General features: G+C 41.0%; 1 protein-coding gene across 13 annotated transcripts in view; it reads left to right on the forward strand.

Annotated features, from left to right (window-relative positions):
- Positions 1–19,583, forward strand: part of AKAP13 (A-kinase anchoring protein 13) — a 203,428-nt gene that overhangs the window by 147,512 nt on the left and 36,333 nt on the right. For 7 of the 13 annotated variants that reach the window (XM_040600086.1, XM_040600088.1, XM_040600089.1 and 4 more), the window contains 6 exons: positions 1,145–1,491; positions 4,678–4,731; positions 8,229–8,291; positions 10,722–10,905; positions 12,169–12,277; positions 16,338–16,463. In XM_040600086.1, the coding sequence (XP_040456020.1) occupies positions 1,145–1,491; positions 4,678–4,731; positions 8,229–8,291; positions 10,722–10,905; positions 12,169–12,277; positions 16,338–16,463 (883 nt within the window). The remainder of the gene's footprint in view (positions 1–1,144; positions 1,492–4,677; positions 4,732–8,228; positions 8,292–10,721; positions 10,906–12,168; positions 12,278–16,337; positions 16,464–19,583) is intronic. The other 6 variants (XM_040600096.1, XM_040600097.1, XM_040600098.1 and 3 more) reach the window with 5 other exon arrangements.

The following is a 19,583-nucleotide window of genomic DNA, read 5'->3' on the forward strand; positions in this document are numbered from 1 at the left end:
ATGGTCTGACAGATCATTCTGCCTGTTATTATTTTAAATGATACAGCACAGGGCTCTGCAGGAGAATAAATTGAAACTTCCCATGTCAGTCCCTTGAGGCAAACACCATTTCAGACTGAAGGTGATGTCACAGAGATGCTTGTGTTTTTTATGCTAGCCACGAGGAACACAGAATATGCACAGGCTCTTCTCAGGCTGTATGGTCAGCACGTGGCCTTTGGCCAAAGAGAACCAGTTTGGCTTCTATTTAACTGCTTTTGGAGCAAACTAAACCAAAAAATTGCAGTATGACTTGAGACCTGTAATACAGGGCAGCTGATCCTGTGGAACAATATTTTTCAATTACAGTTGGATTTGAAAAATGCTGTAAACTCTGACATTAACTTTCTGCTTAATGGAAAGTAGTGGGGGACAGGGATTTAAGCTTCTCCCCCCCCCCCCCCCCCCCCCCCCCCCCCCAGCCCTGGGTCTGTTTTCTAGTACTGAATAATTGTCCCTTTTGTGCTGCATGATGCAGTGGAACAGTGTGATGCTCTTGAGCTCTCATGGCTGAGAGCTGCAAACCCATCCCAGGTCCTACAGGACAGGCTAGAGTTTGTCATCAGGAGTCATGATGACCCAGTTCCACATTATCTGCTCTGTGTAAACCTTTGGTGGTTTTATGGCACCTTGACCGAAAACAAGTTTAGCCAGAAGTGGTGAGAGGAGCAGGATTTGCTGTGCAGGGTGAAATGTGGAACTGGTGAGAGGAAGGCAGGCAGAGGACCCAAGCTGGGAGCCCAGGGTTATGGCAGCCAGGGACTTGTGGGGTGGAAGAGATTGTTCTGCAGAACATTTCAACCGCTTTTGAAACCAGAGCAAAAAGTCTTGCTTCTGTGATGGTTAATTTGCCTTGCGCTATCAGCTAGGAAATCCCTCAGCTCATGTGAAATATAAAATATTCACATTTATTTAAAATGTTACATGTATTCACATCATTGGAAGTGTTCAAGGCCAGGATAGATTGGGCTTTGAGCAACCTGATCTAGTTAAATGATGTCCCTGCCAGTGGCAGCAGGGGTGGACTAGATATTTAAAGGTCCATTCCAAACCAAATCAGTCTATGATTCTACTTGAATATATTTTTAATTTTTCTTATCCACAGCAACCTGAAGAGGAGCAGTCTGCGTGTGATGTCACCAGCTCCAGTTCCTCTGCCGATGACACCATGTCCCTGGAGAGGAACTCATCCTTGGGCAGCGACACATCCCTTCCGTTCCCACCGGCGGTGAACTTCATCCAGCCCAAGGACAGGCACAGCCTGGACGGTAGCTGCACCAACATGGTGGCCACAGAGGGAGGAGAGAAGGAAGAGGAGCTGGACAGTATCACAGATGTGCCCACTCATTCCTCTGTCTTACGAAACTCCATGCGGCCACTGTCACCTTTCCGTCGACACAGTTGGGGGCCAGGGAAGAATGCCACCAACGAAGCAGAAATAAATCAGAGGAGGTGAGTGAAGAGCTGTTTTGATTTACTTTGCACCCATGCATGCATATTTATCTATGCTTTAGACTCGGCATGATAAAACAGAAAACTGAGGATATCACTTCTGATTATTTCTTTTTTACTGAAAGTGGTGAAGACAATCTCCTAATGTATGTTTGTTTGTTTCTTTTAAAATTAACTTTCTGGATTGAAGTACTTAATGCCTACAGTACATTTGAGCTTTCCAGAGCAAATGACATTACCTTGGGACAGGTCTTCCATTTGAACTGTCACCATCCCTTTGTATACAAAGGGCTTTGTTAAAGAAATTATTGGAGCGTTAAATCTCATTGACCACAAAATAAACATGACCATTATTGCTCTGTATGTATTAAGAGGGCACCAGGATTTTAAAAAAAGTGTGGAGGCTTCTCAGTGGTGAGATAGGTAGTCCCTGTTTCACAGAATTGGTTTCACCTCAGTCTCTCATGGACAGTAAGTCCCATCTAATGCATCACTGGTGTCCCTGGTGATACCCAGGAATACTCAAAAGGGAAGTTTTCCCATTTTTTTTCTTTTAGAAGATACAAGAGGGAGAGGTGTAATAGTCACATGAGTGTGTAGATGCTGGTGTCAAGTGACTGTGGGAAGAAAAGGTGCTCAGCCCCCCATCTCAATGGGGGAAAAGATGAAGCAAAGGAAGGCACACACCAGTAAAGTAATTGGTGTAAGGTCCCCGGCCGCGCTCTGCATTGTTCAGCATCTGGGCTGCCAGATGCTTGGAGTCAAACCCTGCGTTTTCTGAAGTCAGTGGAGGTTTGGCCAGTGTTTTTAATGCACTTCAATGCTTTCAGAGCAGGAATGGCAAGTTATTTTAGCAGGATCAGGGTGCTGTATCTTCCTGTCCCTCCGGCATAGACCTGCAGCTCACAGAGGCTTCAAGCCTAGGGATGCAGCGCAGTGCTGCTGTCCAGGCTGCCTGCTGCCATCTTCATGGCCACAGGTGTGCTTTTAAGATAAATGGAGCCATTGCATTTGGTGATGCCATTAAATTAAAACTGGCTGCTCACAACAAGTCCTTTTAAATTGTTACTGACCCATTTGGATAATCCAGTGAGAGACAGCATCCTCCCATTAGAAATGTGTGCATCCTTTACACATTAGGAGCCATTGGGTGTCACCAAAGGAATATGATAGACCCTTCAGATTTTAAAGCCAATGCTGAAAAACATTCAGGACCTTCTAAGTAACATAGGGTGAAAGATTTTAATTTTTTTTGTTGTTGTTGCTGTTTACCACTGCCACCTTTTTTTGGCTTCATTCCTGGTCCCCAGGTAATATTTATATAAATTAAGTTATACATATCTTTTTAAAGCTACAAAAGAGTCAGCATGAAGTACGCATGCAGGTTTATGACAGAATGAGTCCACAAGCTCGTAAACTCTTCTGAAAAGATTTATTTTTAAGTGTAGGACCTGTTATGTATGGATTTCTGAGGGTAATAAACTGCATAGCTGGCAATTACTGCTAACACTTAACAGATGGGGTTAAATTCTCCTGCATCAGGCTTTGGAGGCTGTTTCTGATATGGGAAAATACATTCATTGTCAATGTAAGAAAATTTGAGTTAAAGGAAGAGTAATTATTCTCGTATGTTCTTAGATACAGCTGCTGCTACATAAGGATAGCTGTCACATAGGTTAATTAAAAAAGAAAAGCTGGATAGGTCTCTGGTGCTGATTTGGTTCCTGTTTGTCTTTATGTTTCTGTTACAAAGGAATTTGGATTATTTGGGTTTTGGGTTTTTTGGGTGTTTTGTTGTGTTTTTTTTTTCCTTTGTTCTTTTCATACTTGGCTGTTGTGATGTTGGTGATGTTGGGATTCTGGTTGCTTAGTGAACAGCAACAAATACTGAGGAAATGGAGCCCAAACAAGCAACTTTCAGATAAATTCAGGGTGTTTGCTTATTCATTTATTTCACATGCAGTAGATAATTTTCCACTTAAAGGGGAAAAGCCTTAGTAACTTGACTTTTGCAAACCTTTGAAATGAAGTACCGTGGAGCACAAGCCTTAGCTAAGGTTTGTCCTGCTGACAAGCAGGACCTGTGCCGCTCCCACCACCTGTCACCCCTTGTCCGTGCTCCCTCTCTTCCTCTGGGCACCCATGGCACTCCTTTGCTCCATAGGTGAGCAGGTTGCACTCACGAAATAAGCAGAAAACAAACCAAATAAAGTGTAATTGCCACCAAAACCAACCCAAGGCTTAGAACAGGGCTGTGCAGCCAGGAAGAAATGCGGTGGCAGGCTGCGTGGTCAGCCGAGCTAGAAGAGGTGTCTCCTGGCCCAGCAAAGACTTGCCGTCTGCTCCAGCCCTCCACGCCAAAAATAGTCTTTCCCCTTTTGGCAGAAGTAGCCAAATCAAGCTTAAATGGAGCTGCTGATACAGGACCCAAAGAGCCTGTGGGGAAAAAAAAAATATCAGTCTTTTGTAGGACCTGGTCTTTTCCAGTGTTACATGTTTTCTGTTTCCAAGAGGGATAAGCATAAAGGAGTTTTCACAGAAAAGATAAGAAAAAATGTAATCATCTTAAACAAAATGTGAAAACATGCTCAGTTCCCCTCCGCTTCCCCTTTTTCCTCCAATGCATTTCATGGATAATCCTCATGTCTACATTTTGTTATTGAAAATACAAAGAAAACTAATAAGGCTGCCACAAAAGGATGTTCATCCTTCACTTAATTCCTGACATTCATAGCGGATTTAAAATGCCTGTCTTTCAACAATGATGCAGTGTTTTTAACATTTAGTTCCAAGGAAAGAAATGCTTGATGGATTAAGCACTGCAAATCTGGAGCTGGTGTTAATCATGGTTGCTAACAGCTTGTGTCAAATAGCTTGTCCTTATCTAAACTTCAAATTGATCTGGTTTTGGCATCAGCTACGTTGCAACATGGTCAATACCTGTGAAACCCTCTTTAGGTAGAAAAAAAACCCCAACCCTAAAACACCAACCAAAAAGCAGATTTATTTGTAAAAGAGAGCAGAGGAGAAGAAAGACACATTGCTTCATTTCATATTTAATGGTGCGCGTTCCCTGTACATCCATTCCCTCTGTTGTTTGTGTGTTGGGGATATTATTCCTTCAGCTGCCATTTGTTCATGTTTTTCCATTCAAGTTGCTGACCACTCTCCATGATTCATTTTCAGTTCAATGCGAGTTCTGGGGGATGGTATAAAGAAGCCTCCCATTCATAGGAGAAGGTACAAAGCCAACTAACGTGACTAACTGTTTTGCATTTGAATGTCTACTAACTCCATACTGTCATGTTAGTAAAACTGTAGTATCTCTCAAAGCATTGGCGTTAGAGCTGTGCATCCCGCTTGGCTGCTTTCCCTCTCCAGTCTGACCCAGGGCAGTTTTTCTGACCCACAGAGCACATGCTTGAGCCATTTTCTCCAGGATGATATGATAATAACTTAGAGAAATCTCAGATATTGTTTTGTTGGCCTTTGCCTTGCATAAGATTTGGAGTTGTGTTAAAATAATAGTTTACCTGCAAGCATGGGTGTAATTTGAATTTAAGGCACCTCAGAGACTCCTGCCAAGGCTTGCAGGAGGGGCACCTGGGGAGGGGATGCATCAGACACGATCTCAGGGTTGGAGTATACTCTGCAGATCTGCAGCTGGTTGAATTAAATGGCTTTAATTTTGCTCTTTTGCTGTTTCTTTTATAAACCATCTTCCTAAAAAATAGAAAATAGGGTATATTTATTTTCTTTACTTCCATGTGTGTTTTTCATCTGTATAGCACACTTTCAGTTCCTCATCTGACACACAGATATGCATTTTCACTCACGTAACCTTTGTGTTGTCTATTAACATATAAAATAGGACACTTAATTTTTGACACTGCAGATGTGTGGACCCTCCACACTTAGACAGTTTTAGGCTAAAAAATGGCAAGTTTAACCTCTCCCCTTCCAGTGGATTAAGCTCTTCTCATCTCCCATGGCCTGCCACCTCTCCTCCTGTGGCCCCTTAACTTAGTATTTTGCTTCTCTTGAAATGGATGGGGTTATATGTGTGTGTAAACAAACTACTGTATTTCCACACATGGAGAAAATGTTACCATAATGTTATTACCCAAAAAACCCCACTGTGCCTTACCGTGCATCAGCATAAATGATGCCATATGAGTAGTGCTGTACAGTTCAGGTGAGGGCTCTGAGAAAAAAAAAAAAAAAAGGCACAGGACAGAATGTGGTTTTCTACTTGTACAGAAGCCACTTTATTTACATCACTCTGTGCTCTGGAGGAAGAATTGCAGTACTCTTTTTCTCAGTTCATGCAAATGATCCTCTTACCAGTTCTCTGTCAAGGCTCCTCCGGAGGAGCTGTGTTAGCGTTTCAGTATATTATGACTCTAAATACTGAGCTTACACATAGAATAAGAAAATGTCTCAAATACACAACCTAAAATACCTAGTCATATCTCAAATGTGCGGTAATTCCTTCATAAGCTTAGTTATTAGTCTCTTATTTTTTCTGGTCTCCCAACAATTTTGGTACCATCCTCTCTAATCCCAGTTGCAGAGCAACAGCCTGAAACTAATTCCAACAGTTTATGCTTTCCCACAAGGCTGATGTATATAATAGTTCACCCCCCCTCCACAAGTCATCTTCTGTAAATGGGTTTTGCATGCTCTGCATTGATCTTGTTCGGGTTTTATGGTGTTGCCAACAGATTGTGGGTGGCTGCCCAGCAGGACTGTAATTCTGTAAGACTGCTTTCCACAGCCCTTGCCAAAAGGCCTTTTTCCTTTTCTGAAGAGATCTTCCACCACTTCCAGGCTTCCTCTTTACATACACATATGGGTTCTCTCCTTCCCCCCCTCTACTCTTCTGCTTCCCTTCCCTGCAGTTTTAGTGTTTGGGTTTGTAACTGTAACATGGCAATGGTCAGGAATAGAGGCATCTTTTGAAGTGCACTATCTAGTGTAAATGTTGCATCATTTCTCTCCTTGCAATCCTCTCTCCTTCAATTGAAAAGCGACCACACAAGGATTATGGACTTCTGCGAACAAGTCAGCATAAGCTCCGAGAGTTTACCAAGCCCAGTAGTCTTGGGGTGGCCAGCATATGGCTGGGGGAAGCAAGGAAAGGGGAAGCATGTGTGATACCTTCCTTAGGAAACTTTCTCAGTTTCCATCTAGTTTCCACTGGGCTGGTTTTACTGACCTGCTGGGAGGCTGAACCCAAGCCTGAGAGTGCAGACTTGCATGTATGAATGAGGTGGGTTTACTGTAGCCAGGACTTGGTTCTTAGGATAACAAGAAAGTATTTAGTCCCCCCCTCCCTCACTAATACTTACGTCTGCCACCATAGTTTAGTTGGATGATGGGAATAATGAAGTTCTTGGAAATAATAGCATGTTATGGGAAGGTGTGTCTTCAGGAAGAACACTTATGGTGGTGTGCTGAGAGCTATTGCTGTAGCACACTTGGAGCTTTGGGGTGCAAAGTACAGGTACTCCAGGTGTATCCTCACCCAGTTAGCACCCTTAATAAAACAGGCAGCAATTACCCGAACTCCACCGTAGAACACCAACCATCAAACCCTTCCTGAATGTTTCCAGTGTTATACTGTGTGGAAACTGTACGAGGACTTGGCAAGAGATGATGCAGTCAGTGGCTTTCAACCTTCCTCTGTGCCCCCTGAGGCTTCTGGCACTCACAGATCCTGGCCCAGCGATGCTTAGACTTGCTCCGTCCTTTCCATAGGCTCCTGGCCGGGAGCAGAGCGTGCTCTGGCCACGTCCTCTCTGCGTGGGGATCGCAGGCTAGGGTCTGGGACCAGGACTTGTGCAGTGCTGCTCTGGCAGATCTGTACCGATGCAAATTTCCCTTCAGACGTATGTATCCTGGGCAGCTTTGCCAGGATTTAGGGATCCTTTATGTATCATAGCTGACAAGAAGATTGATTTCTCTCTGTCTGCAAGACCTGCAATTGGGCTGTGAGCTGACAGAGTAAAAGCAGTATTTAAAATATCAACCAAAATATTTGCATTCTGTATTTGAATTTCTTATGTCTTTCATGATGCAACTTGGGACTCTTTGGGGTATGAGAGCTGGAAGGTTTTCTAGTCAAAGTACTATTTAAAGGAGTCTTGATTTAATCCCAAGTTGATAGTAAAATGAGCCCATTTTTTTCTTTTTAGCCTTTTTCACAGATTTGCGGTGCCGCATTTAAGAATGTAGCACTCTCCTTATTTTTCCCAAATGTAGCCTGAGGTTATTAATAATTGTATGGAGGGGACTTAATTAAATATCTGTAAGGGATTCTTTTCCTGATTTGGGGATGAGAGATACCAGGAAAAGCTACTCATTACTAACAAAACGGCTGTGTGTGATTACTTATGCAAAATCGGCTTTGGTGTGTTTCAGTCTTGTTTTCCCAAAAAACTTCCCTGTCCACAAGGAGCAGTTTCTTCACTATATTGTATACTGGCTGATGGGATCAGTTTGTGGGAAGCATGGGCTGTTCTGCTGCCTGGTTGGTGGTAACCTTGGTCACTTGGGGCACTCTGGTGTGTTCTGACAGCCAGAAACACCCAGTAGCTACTGCATTATTTCTGAGTTTGTTGGGATGGTTTTTTTTTTAAGGTATGCAAGAGTGAGTCTTTTAATGTTTCCCCTGTTCTGTAACAATCCAATAATTACAGCCCTTTTCCTTTCTTTGCCTCTTTTGATGTTCCTAGTTTGAGCTGGTGTCCCTCTGGCGTACAGTTCATTGCCATGGGTCCTGACTTTACTTGTAGAAGGTATGGTATAAATAAATGTGCAGCAGCAGCAGCAAAGGAGCACTGCAAACACCCTGTCGTCAGCTTTTCGTGCACCGCCTTTTCCGTTACTGCTCTGGCTGAAGCGTGCAGATGTTTTGTTTGCTTCAACTGCTTTTTCAGCAATTCAGCAACTCTTGGGAATGGGTCCTTCTGAACTGGGGTGCAGGTGAAGGTGGTGGCTGCTTTTCATTGACCTTGAGCATTAAAGCTGCACTGGTGGTTTTTTGCTGCTCTATTCCGTGATGATTTTAAGGTGTGGTTTTTCTGCAACAGCGATCATAACGATAATTGTGACAGCCAAAGAATCAAAACGAGTTAATGTGATTCAGCGCCGCTTTGTTCTGGTTGGATCTCATAAAGGATTTAAGTTCATACAGACTTGCTCTTTGTAAATTGAAAAATCTAGGTTTTTCTTCAAAGAGAATAATCATGTATAGCTTTCTGTGAAAAACCATTCTTACAGCCACAGATTAAAATTTCCCAGGTGCTTAAAGCTTACACCTTCAGTAGAAAGTCTCAAAGCTGAGATTGATGCTTGCAGGCCAGATTTTTACCTGATAGTGCCTGGAAGCCAGTCTCCCAGCTTTTATAGCTCTGTAGGTTTCCGCTGATGGTTCTTGCTGGTTGTGGTAGAGCTATTAAGCTCTTTTTCTGAAGACTAGATATTGAGAAAGAAGTTAATCTCTCCTTCCTGTTACAGATTTAATTACGTTTGGTCTGTATACCCTGACCAACAAATTACAGACCAGTATCAGCCACTGATAACTAGTTTATGGGCTAATAATTGCAGCTTTGAGCTATTTGTGTCACAACAAATGACATTTATTTTTTTTCTGTGCTATGTAACATCATTGTTACCACCCTGGGATGCAAGAGAAAAAATGCTTTTCTGACCAAAATAATTGGTAGAAACGGGACTGATTTCTCTCTGCAGAAGTTTTTGAATAAACTTTATAATGCCCACTATTGATATACATTGTTGAGTCAAAATCTTCTTAAAGCAGATTAAATTGTAAATGCCTCAGCCAGTCTTCTTTATCATTAATTGCCATAAAAAAGTCTTAAAAAATTTACTAAATCTTCTTGTTGAAGGTTTATTCCAATTTTTGCTTTGAAGAGGCATATTTATCAGCTACTTAATGCTTCTAAAGGAATGCAGAACATTAATCTCTACTATGCAAGTCTACCTGAATTTAAAGCTCCTTCAGTTGTTTAAATAATCCGTACAGTCTATAGTGTTTTCCCTTTCGTTTATTTATGTGTCAGCTTGTTTACCACTTTAGATATCACGATCGCCTCAGGTTGCAATATATATGCAGGGTGGGCCTCACCTCAAACTAACAGGGCTTTGTGAGCATCAAATCAAACATTAGCCACGGAGTTGTGCTACAGTGCTGAGAGGTGAATCTGTAAAACTTGCACATTAACCCAAGCTGGCATTGCAGTGGGTTTATTGATGTTTGGGCATGAGGATCAGAAGCAGAATATTAGGGCCAAGATATATAAAATGGAAATAGTCACATATGAAAGAGGGAATGTTTTGTGTAGGTGAAAAGAGAGTGTAATATTGTCTTTCTGTAGAGAACGCTTGTCTATCAGCAGCTGTCTCTGCAGAGCTTGGCCAAACCTTTTATTGCTACCAAAAAAAGCAAAAGGTTGGTATTTTATTTAGCTCTGAGTGACTGGCTCCATTGGACAAGACCTAGTTTCCTCAGCAAATAGTAAATTAAGATTGATTGGCTGATGGAGACATCTGTTGAAACTTAAAAAACTAAAAAACCAGAGATAAAAGGAAGAAAAGAAACCAGCTTTGGCAGAAAGAAGGGCATTATCAGTGCCAAAGCTTTGTGCAGTGGCAAGTGCTAAAGAGATTCAGAGGATGTGTCTGCAGAGGTCAATGTTACAGGCAGCCTAGAGCTGAGTTTGTGGCTGCTGGGAGGGCTGTCGGTCCAAGACAGGCAGCACAGTGCTATACAAGGTAGTTTAATTTGGGTGGCTTTATTCCAAGGGAGAGCCTAACCAAAAGCTAGCGAAGAGAAAATATGTGAGACTATCAAAATCTTTAAAAGGAGTGTTTCTAGATGCTCCTGTGCACCACACAAGAAGGGGAGGGAGGGAGGAAATAACCAGGAAAGACTATTGACCAGGAGCTGGAATGGACATTCAGGCAACTACTGTGTCCCGTTAAAGGCACCAAGATGCTGCTGTTTGTTCTGAAGGAAATGGAACCCCCTCCACTGCTATCTGCACTTGGTCATTGAGAAGTTACATGCTGACACATAACATCAGCATTTCCCTGCACAGTTCCGTTAGAGGTTGCCTTATGTTTTTACACTTGAAGGTGCTATGTGCTGAAAGACACTGATCTCTGAGTGTTAGCATCTAATAACCTCCATGGTTTCTCTTCAGTTACAGCCTAGAAGGCCTTGCTGGAGACTCTGGTGAGAACAAGAAGCCCTCTACAAACTTGGAGGCTTCTTCTCTGAGCCCCAAAGATCTCGGACAGAGTCCGCTTGCCAGCAATCAGTGTGGGTCCCTGGTCTTGCTCACTGAAGAACTCGAGCAAAGAGAAATCAGAGACTACAATCACCAGGTAAAGCTGTCCAACTATTGTTAGATGTCTAGAAAATGCTACATCAGTGTTTTGGAAGTCATTTTGCCAAGTGACAGTCTCACTGTGAAGGCTTCCACCCTATATATTTAATATTATTAAAATCTTCCATCTTTAACATGTGGGAGTTTCCACTGTGTTAAATTTGCTACTTGGTTCTTGGGGCAACATGGTTGATGGGTGAAGCCTTAAAATGAGAACAAGAAACTTCCCAGTTTTCTTCCACTGATTGCATGAGTAATCATGGAAAAGTTGTTAACTTTTTAGCATGGATATAGTGTTAGTGTCAATTGCAGGTATTATAAGGCTTCCACAATTAATGCTTGTGCTGCTTTTTGCAGTCAAGAAATACACACAAGTACCAAATGGTAATTTATCTGCAAAAAGTTTCAGGTTTATTTTCGTATCGTAGGAGGAAAATAATATTATTTTTTTTCATAGCTGTAACCAGAATAAAAAGGCTCATTATCGTAAGCAACAGTTAAGAAAAATGTTAATTGCATATTAAGAAAATTTAGAGTGATCTCTCTGGAACAGAATTCCATGATAGCCATTTAGGACAGATTGGCCACAAGACTATAAGAGTTCTTTGCTTATTTTTATTAAAGAAGCAATTCTACTTCTAAATACTCTAAACCCCCTGGATTTCTGAGTTGGAACTTTTAGCCATAGTATTTTCTGGGTTCATGCCAGAATCGTTAGACAGCCAGTCTGTTTACCTCGTAGAGTCACTGCCATACATCAAGGCAGTAAACGGGTCTTACAAGATCTGGCCTGTGGAGCTATTATGTCAAGACTCTCATGTTTCTCTTGCTTTAAGGAATAGCATTTTTGGGGATCACACTGCTAAGCATCAGCTTTTTGACCATGTTGAACCACAATCTAGTTTTGCTGAGGAGTTGGAATCCCAGCAGTAATGTCAGTGGCCATCAGACAGTTGGTAACATCCATCTTGTAGCATCTTGCAAGAAGATTAAGCAGCCAGTGTCTCTGTTACACAATTAGTTGTCATGCGCTTACAAGGCAAAACAAAATGTTACATTTCACCTGTGTGGCACTGATCACATTTTTTGTGAGTGGTCCTTGCATTTCTTACCTGCTAGCTTTTACTGGGATCATTTACATTTTCCCCTGTTTGAAAGTGAGAATTTCAGTGAACGTGAACACTGAACTGTGATCTGAAGTTAGGATGGTGCTGCTGTTCTTGATATATTTGCTTAGTGTGGGTTTTTTTCTGTTCTGCAGATGCATCAAACATCACAGCCGCAAGGATTTAATTTCTGTTCTTCCACTGTTTCATCTCCACTGACCAAATCTGTGTCGCTAATGTCAATTAGTAAACCAGTGCTGGACAGTGAGTAACACATTTTCCCTTACCCATTCTACCAACTGTACTAAGTATATCTTAATATGTTCCCAAGGCAGAATTTGACAGTACCTGCTCTTGCTTTCCTATATTATGTGAAATTTATGTTTCACTGCTGCATGGAATTGTGGGGGGAAAGGCATAACTCGTTCAGTTTAGATCCGTGTTTTTTCTTCCCATCTGTTTGGGTTTTTTCTTTGGTTTTTGTTGTTGTTGTTGTTGTTCTCAATTAGAGTGCTGGTACAAAAACTATGAGTTATTGAGTTAATTATTTTTTTAACAAGTTTGAATTTTGCATCCTGTCAGGATTTCTTCCTTTGATGTCTGGTAGATTCCACTTGAGATCTTATTTTTTGAAATTTGATATATGGAAACTTGAGAACGCACGTCTTGGTCTCCTTGGCAGAGTTTGTTGCTATTTGAGTGAAATGTTTTGGAGCAGTTGGATGTAATTTATTGAATCTCATTCCTGAAGAAAATAATAAAAGATGATTAGGTGAAATTTTTCAGTTTAGCTTAATTGAAGCGATAACAAGCACTTAATTTTGCGACTTCACTGCATTGATTCTTTCAGCTGAAAAAATCATTCAGAAGGCTACAGCTGGATGTGCTTAGGAAGGGCCATGTTACATATGTTTTCATTTTATTAATTGCCAGCCAGAAACAGTATTGATGTTTTAGATCATGTCTTGTCACTCAGTGATGGTCTCTGATCTTTTCCTCTTTATTAACATGATTATTCCTTGCAATGCTGAACCGAGGGAAAGGTGCTTTTAAGAAAGGTGGTTTATTCATTTAGGAGGCTTGCTAGAGGAAGCTCACAGATTATGCTTTGTAAGAGACGTTTTTAAATTCTTCACCATCGTTCTTCCGTGATTAATAAGCATGTGGCCCGACGGATGTGTCCCTCAGCAACAGTAACCAAAACACGGGCAGATCTGCCCTGTGAGAAGGCTGGCTCCTGCTCCCCGCAATGGCTCACCCTCTTTCCTCCTTGGCCTGAAGGCCTTCTCTTCTTACTTCTTTTTTTCTTTTTTTTTAAGTGACTGATTTATTGGCATTGTGTCCAGTTGCTAACCAAACACCAGAAATAACTCGGCTAGCTCCCCAAAAACGCACTGTTGGTGGTGGAGAGAGCCTGGCCAGCTGAGGCTCGCCTCCCTCTCCCTTGGGGTTTTCCTTCAGGCCCACAGAGGGGGGCGGCGGCAGCGGAGGCTTTGTGCCGCCATCTTGGAACTGGGCAGCTCGCCGCCTTTCCGCTCTTCCCTGTCTTACAACCACCATTAAAAATGCCGCTGAGGCCTGAGCTTGGTGGCAGACAGGTTTGGTTATCCCATCTTCTTCTAGAGTTGGCCTGGCCACAATGGTCTCATTGAGAGAGACGGAGAAGAGAAGATGGAGTAAGCTTTCCAGAGGGGCCGTGGAAGAAATAGCAGGGTTAGTCTTCTGCTGAGTTTTGGACACTGAAATTAAAAATCACTAATGCTTCTGTGAGCTTTCTTTTCTCAGTCGTTAATTTGTGACACCTCAGAAAGGCTTCATTTTTATAGGAGGGTGGTTTCTGAAAATCGATGCATTTGAGGTGGTTGATGTGAGCATCCAAAAAGATTACTCACCTTGAAAATTTAGCTCACAGATTCTTCTCCCAACTCTGACACTTTGCTGACTTTGGAAACTTCAGTAAATTGCTTCATTCTTCCTCAGTCACTTTGGAAGAGGAGTAGTGTTACTTGAGTTGCAACCATAAGTACACGTGAGGTAGTTTAGTGCCTTTTACAAGGAGATTCGGTGTACAAATTCCCTTGTATCACCTAGGATGACATGCATGTTGTTGCAGCAGAATGCTTCAGAGTTATGCAGGAATAAACTCTTGATTTCATGGAGGTGAATTCTGGGAAAACTTCTAACTGTTCATTCCACTTGCATAATTTTGTGGTAGGTGTTTAAAAAAAAAATCTCTGATCCCTGCAAGTGTTTCTCAATGGGAAGAAAGCAACGTGTTCTGCACAGTTTCAAAAAACAAATCCACATGAATAAACATATGGAGGTTTTCTTTTATTTTTCCTGTTTATTGTCATACTTACTGAGGCAGGAGCAATTTCCAAGACTGAGTTTCTAGCCCGCACTCCGTCTGATGTCTCAGATGTTCCAAGAGCTGCTGTGGCCATTCACAACTGTGTTAATCCTGCAGCATTTTATAGAGGGAGGTCACAAGAGCTGTTGGCTGGAGTGCTCGGAAGACTGCTTTCGGCTTTGGAATAGCAAATTTCCAGTGTGGAGCATTGTTTAAAAGCCAGGAACTGCTATAAATAAAACCACTGAAATGGAAGTTGAATTCAACTGCGCTGGAGGAGGTGGTTCTATTTACAGTAAAGTAGTATTGTTCATCTTGACTTTTAGTCTAAATAGACAGTAGACCACAGAAGAAAGAAAGCAGTGTTGCCTAGTCATGTTCTTCAGGTCTGAGACACTAGAACAACTCCTTTGAAAGGCAGTCTAAACAAAATTAATGCATGAATCTTGCTAATGTTTCTTCACTTTAAATGCCTTTCATTGGATCCCTCTAGGGTTGTTCAGCTTACATTGGAAAAGTATACACATAATTTCAGTCAAATAGCCTCTAGGCGATTGGCATTTATGACTAGTGGCTGAAGGAAAATTTCAGTGGAGTTTGCATTGCATTGGGTATTCCTCGGATAGTATTTTTGTATGCTGAATTCAGTTTTGGGGTATGATACCAGCAATAGAAAAAATTCTCTTTGTAGCTGTAAGGACATGTTTTATTCAAAGTGTGTAGTAATTCCTACTTCTTTCACTTGGAATTTTAATACTGATATAGTCTTTAGCCTCTTTTCCTTGTTGTGCAAGCAAATTGATTTATCCATGCCATGGAATGATTTAAAAGTTCCTGAACATATACACTGAAGGTGTTTAATGTAGATGCTTAGTGTAGGACCCTCAGGTCAGACCTATCCCAGGGGCAGTTTCCCCACTGTCTGTCATCTTTCCCGAGGACACAGTGATGTACTGTGTGAGCAGTGGGTATCCAGCAAATTGATGTTGGTCAGCTCAGAGATTTCCACCTGTGCTTGTACAACAAGGTTTGGGAAATACAGCCCTTGGGCATCTCCATAAAAAGCTGTGTAGCAATTTCAGTTAAGAGTGGCTAGATGGCTTCTACATCTCTTTTGAGAGAAGATTGTACTTAGAGAGAATTGTTGCAAAGTTGCTGCTCTGCAAGAGCTGCTCTTAAAAATAAATTATGGGAGATTTGATGTCACAGACTGATTGCTGAGTTTGGCACTGTTTGGTAGACATCTTCCAGACAAGAACAGAAGAGGGTGCAGAGGGACTTCTCACGTTTAAGGCAGTTTCTTTAAAACATGGGCTGTGATTTTTAGAAGAAGGCAGAAAAGATGCTTGTTTTTTCTGTTCTATTTTGGAAGAAAGGAAAGGAAATGTAGTTTCTCCTTTTTAAAGCTGGAAACTTTGACGGGCATAACATTATCAAAATGTTTGGGTTTTTTTGGAGATAGAAGTGGCAAGAACCTCCCCAGATAGATGAAGTCAATGCTTCAGATGAAGTATCCTTGCTAATATCCAGCAGCTTTGTTAATATAAATATTTTGGTTTTAACCGCAAAAAAACACCATTAAACAAATATCTTCACTTCTAGTTTGATTCCCTGGCAGTTATTTCAGTGAAGCAGATGCCCTTTGTCCAGAGATCCACTATTTTGTTGGTATTCTGTTTGGGAAGATAAGTGTTCACGTGTACATCTTCATTAAGAGGTCCTATACAAGATGCCAGCAAAAATAAGGAAAACCTTAAACCTCAAGTCATGCATGCAGTGAGACCTGCATCCTCTGAAACCTTCATCCTCTGCACGTTCTCAATTCTTTGTTTCTTATGCCTTTTCTGAAGCCAGCTGCTTTGCAGACGTTTCCTTTGCTTTGGTTTTAGTTTGCTTTGGCTGTTTTCCTCTCCTTTTTATTATTAAATGCATTTTCAAGCATGCTCTAATGTCTGCTGTTAACCCACTTCTCAGCCCAGGGCCGGACTCGACCATCGAGACGAATCTCCTTCTCCTTCAGCATCTCTCCACTCATTCCTAAGTCTAAAACTCTCTTTTCTATTGGCTCTTCTTCCAGTGATGATGAGGAGAAGTTGGATAGTAAGTAATCGTTTTCTGTGCGTTGCAGCCATTATGGGTGGAATCAAAGGGAAATCTGGTTTTCTGCTTCAGACGTTGAAGTTTTACCTTGCAAACACTGAACTAACCTTTCCGTTGCATGATGTCTAACAGCATTAACTTAGTGGTGAATGCTAACTATTAGAGGAATGAAAGGATTGTAATCCAAAGAGTCTTGTACATCAGCACCATCGTATTTCATCTGGTTAGTTTTGGTCTGTATCCATGTGGCAAATATCATCATATGCCACTGACCAGCAATATAGTTATTAGCTTTTCATTAAAACCAAAATACTTGTCTGGAGATTGTTGCAGTACATGGAGTTAACAGAAGGGGTAGATTCTTATCCATCATAGGTGAGAGCGAGTACAGTCCTCGGTGGAAGCAGGAGAAGAGGAGAGAATCCCTGATATTCTGAAAATCTTGGTTGCAACTTCACAGTTCCCCTACTGAGCAAATAGCATGCATTGCAGCCAAACACCTAGAATCATTAAGGTGTTCATATCTAGGTCCTGATACTATGATCAGAATAGTTTTGTTGGGGAATAGGCAAGTGTTATATGGTAGCTTTTTATTCCTCCTATGAACTCCATTGCTAAAAGAAACCCAACTAAGGCAGAAGATTGAATTAATTTAGACTCCTCTTGTTTTTTTAAATAGGTTTATCAAAGATAATTGAAAATGTTTCCTATTTCTTAAGCATGTTTTATTAGTCTGTTGAAATAAACCAGAACATGTAATTCTTTATCTAAAGAGAAAATTCATAGCAGCTGCTTTAGTTGGTTCAAATCAAAGGTTTGCAAGGAAACTAGCCCACATCCCTCATGTCCGTACTGGGATGGGGGAAATTGCTTTTCAATTCAGCACATTGTGGCTGCTTCCTGAATTTCAAATAATCTCCACACCATCCATGTTGTAGGTATCTAAATTCTCTTCCTTTCCATTCCCAGTCTTCACTGTGCGTTTTTCCCTTCCTACAGGAAAGTCCTGTGCTCTTCCCAGGTGCGGTACTACCCACTTCCATATTTAAGCTCCTTCCTCCTTCCCCTTTGCTCTGTCCTTCTCTTCTGCCTTTAACAAAACTCATAATTCATAGTCCTCACAAAGTGAACTGCAAACACAGCTGTGCGTTGATGTCACACACAGTAAAAAGTACGCTGTTGGTGGATTTGGGGTTTTGATTTTTTTTTTGGGGGGGGGAGGGAGCACACAGTGGAGTTTTGACTTATTTTTGTTTGTTTTAAGCATCCAACCAGTTAAGTAATTTCTAGTAGTCAGGTTAGGGTATAGCAGTTTTGGTGGTGGGTATTTCTATTAGCCAGTACTTATCTTCTCTCCCTCAATAGTGCTGTTGTTGACAATGAGCATTTAAAATAATGTCAGATACTGTCTCAAACAAAAATGTTGCTTTCTTTACCTGTGTTTTATTCCCTCATATTTGAGGGTACTGTGGTGACTTTATATAAAGGTTGGTTTAACCACAGCTATTCATAAGACTGCTTTGGCAATGGGCATTTTTCATGTAGTAATCCCAGAACAGTTTGTTTATTTTTTCATGTCTTCAGGGTTCATTCCTCATGAGAGGATGGATGTGTTAGCATTGAGATTGTGTTCGCATTTCATTTATTCCTCCTCAGCCTCTCCATGCCTGTTTTTCTCTAGCGTATAGAGAACTATTTGCAGTTTGCTTGATATCATGATATATTTAAGATGTGGATTTCACGTGGCTGGACAAGCCAGTCTGTGCAGTTTAGAAAGTTATTATGAAGCCTTCGGTTTTCTTGACCCACAAAGTTGTAATTACTGCCAGCATTAAGCAGTTGCAAGCCTAGTTTCTTTTGTTTGCAACATCCTAGTCCAGTCACTGCTTTCTGCATAACAGACCTTGATGAATTATTTCAAGTCCAGCTACCATATGAAATAATTTTGGTGAGTGATGCTTTTTAAAGCTTTAGGTGTTCAGATAAGTACACCAAAATTTGGCTGCTAACCCATATTCTTTGGACACAGATAGCAGTCCTGGCCTTTGAACAAAACTAACTTTTTTTTGTGGGTTGTCAAGCCAGTTTTAACATTTCAGTTTTGAACCTGGTCATGATAGGAAACACAACAATTATGGAAATAAACCTTCCTTCCCCTCTTCTACCTCAGAAAAAAGACCCTGAAGGTGAGAAAATGTGTGCTTTTCTGTGTTTATCTTCATGGGCTTTATAGCTTATAGCAGAGTGTTGATTATATGATGTGATATTGTAACCTAAAATATGAAATCATAAACATACTTTAACCTTGATTTTTGTCTGGATCCATTTTGCCTGCCAGTGTCAAGAATCCCCCATTTTTAAGATAAAACACTATTGCAGTAAATGATAAATAGTACATAATCGAAGTTCCCATGCAATGCACTTTCTCGAGCTACTGAAAAAGTCACAAATATCAAATTATTCCAGCTCTTGATGCAGTGTTTGTTCATATTTTTTACCTTAAGTGCAAAGAAACAAAAAAGTTTGTGAAATACTTAAATCCAGTCAGACTGATGAATCTATTAAAAAAAGGAAAGACTAAGGAAGCTTAACCCATGTTAAAAGCAAACGAGCTGAAACATGAACCAGAGTCACTGGAACATTAACCAGGGATTTGGGAGTCGGTAGTGGATATTATGTAAAAACCGAGGACAGTCCTGAAACTGAATAATAGATTTCATTTGATGTATGTTTCATTATTCTTATGTGTGGTATATTTGGCATAGATCAAAAATTAGATAAAAGATTTTACAAGTGAGATATTAACAGAGATCTCCAAGCTGGGATTAGGTTGTGGGGTATGCCTGTATTTTGGTTTCTTGATATGTAGAAGTGATTCTTCTGTCTCCAACTGTGTTGATACTTGAACCAACATTCAGAAAATGTGTAATTTAGAATCATAAGGTATAATACTGTATGCACAGTTTTTCGTAATGCACTTACTACTTTTGGATAGAGGACCATCTTCGCCTCTGACGTGAAGTGGCTTTTTTGCGTTCACCCTTAGCTTTAATATGTTAAGGTATTGAAGCCAAAGTACTGTTTTTCTTAAAATGTATATGCAGAAGCCTAATAAGATCA

Source organism: Falco naumanni, chromosome 7, assembly GCF_017639655.2.
Source record: "Falco naumanni isolate bFalNau1 chromosome 7, bFalNau1.pat, whole genome shotgun sequence".
In the NCBI taxonomy this organism is placed as follows: domain Eukaryota; kingdom Metazoa; phylum Chordata; class Aves; order Falconiformes; family Falconidae; genus Falco; species Falco naumanni.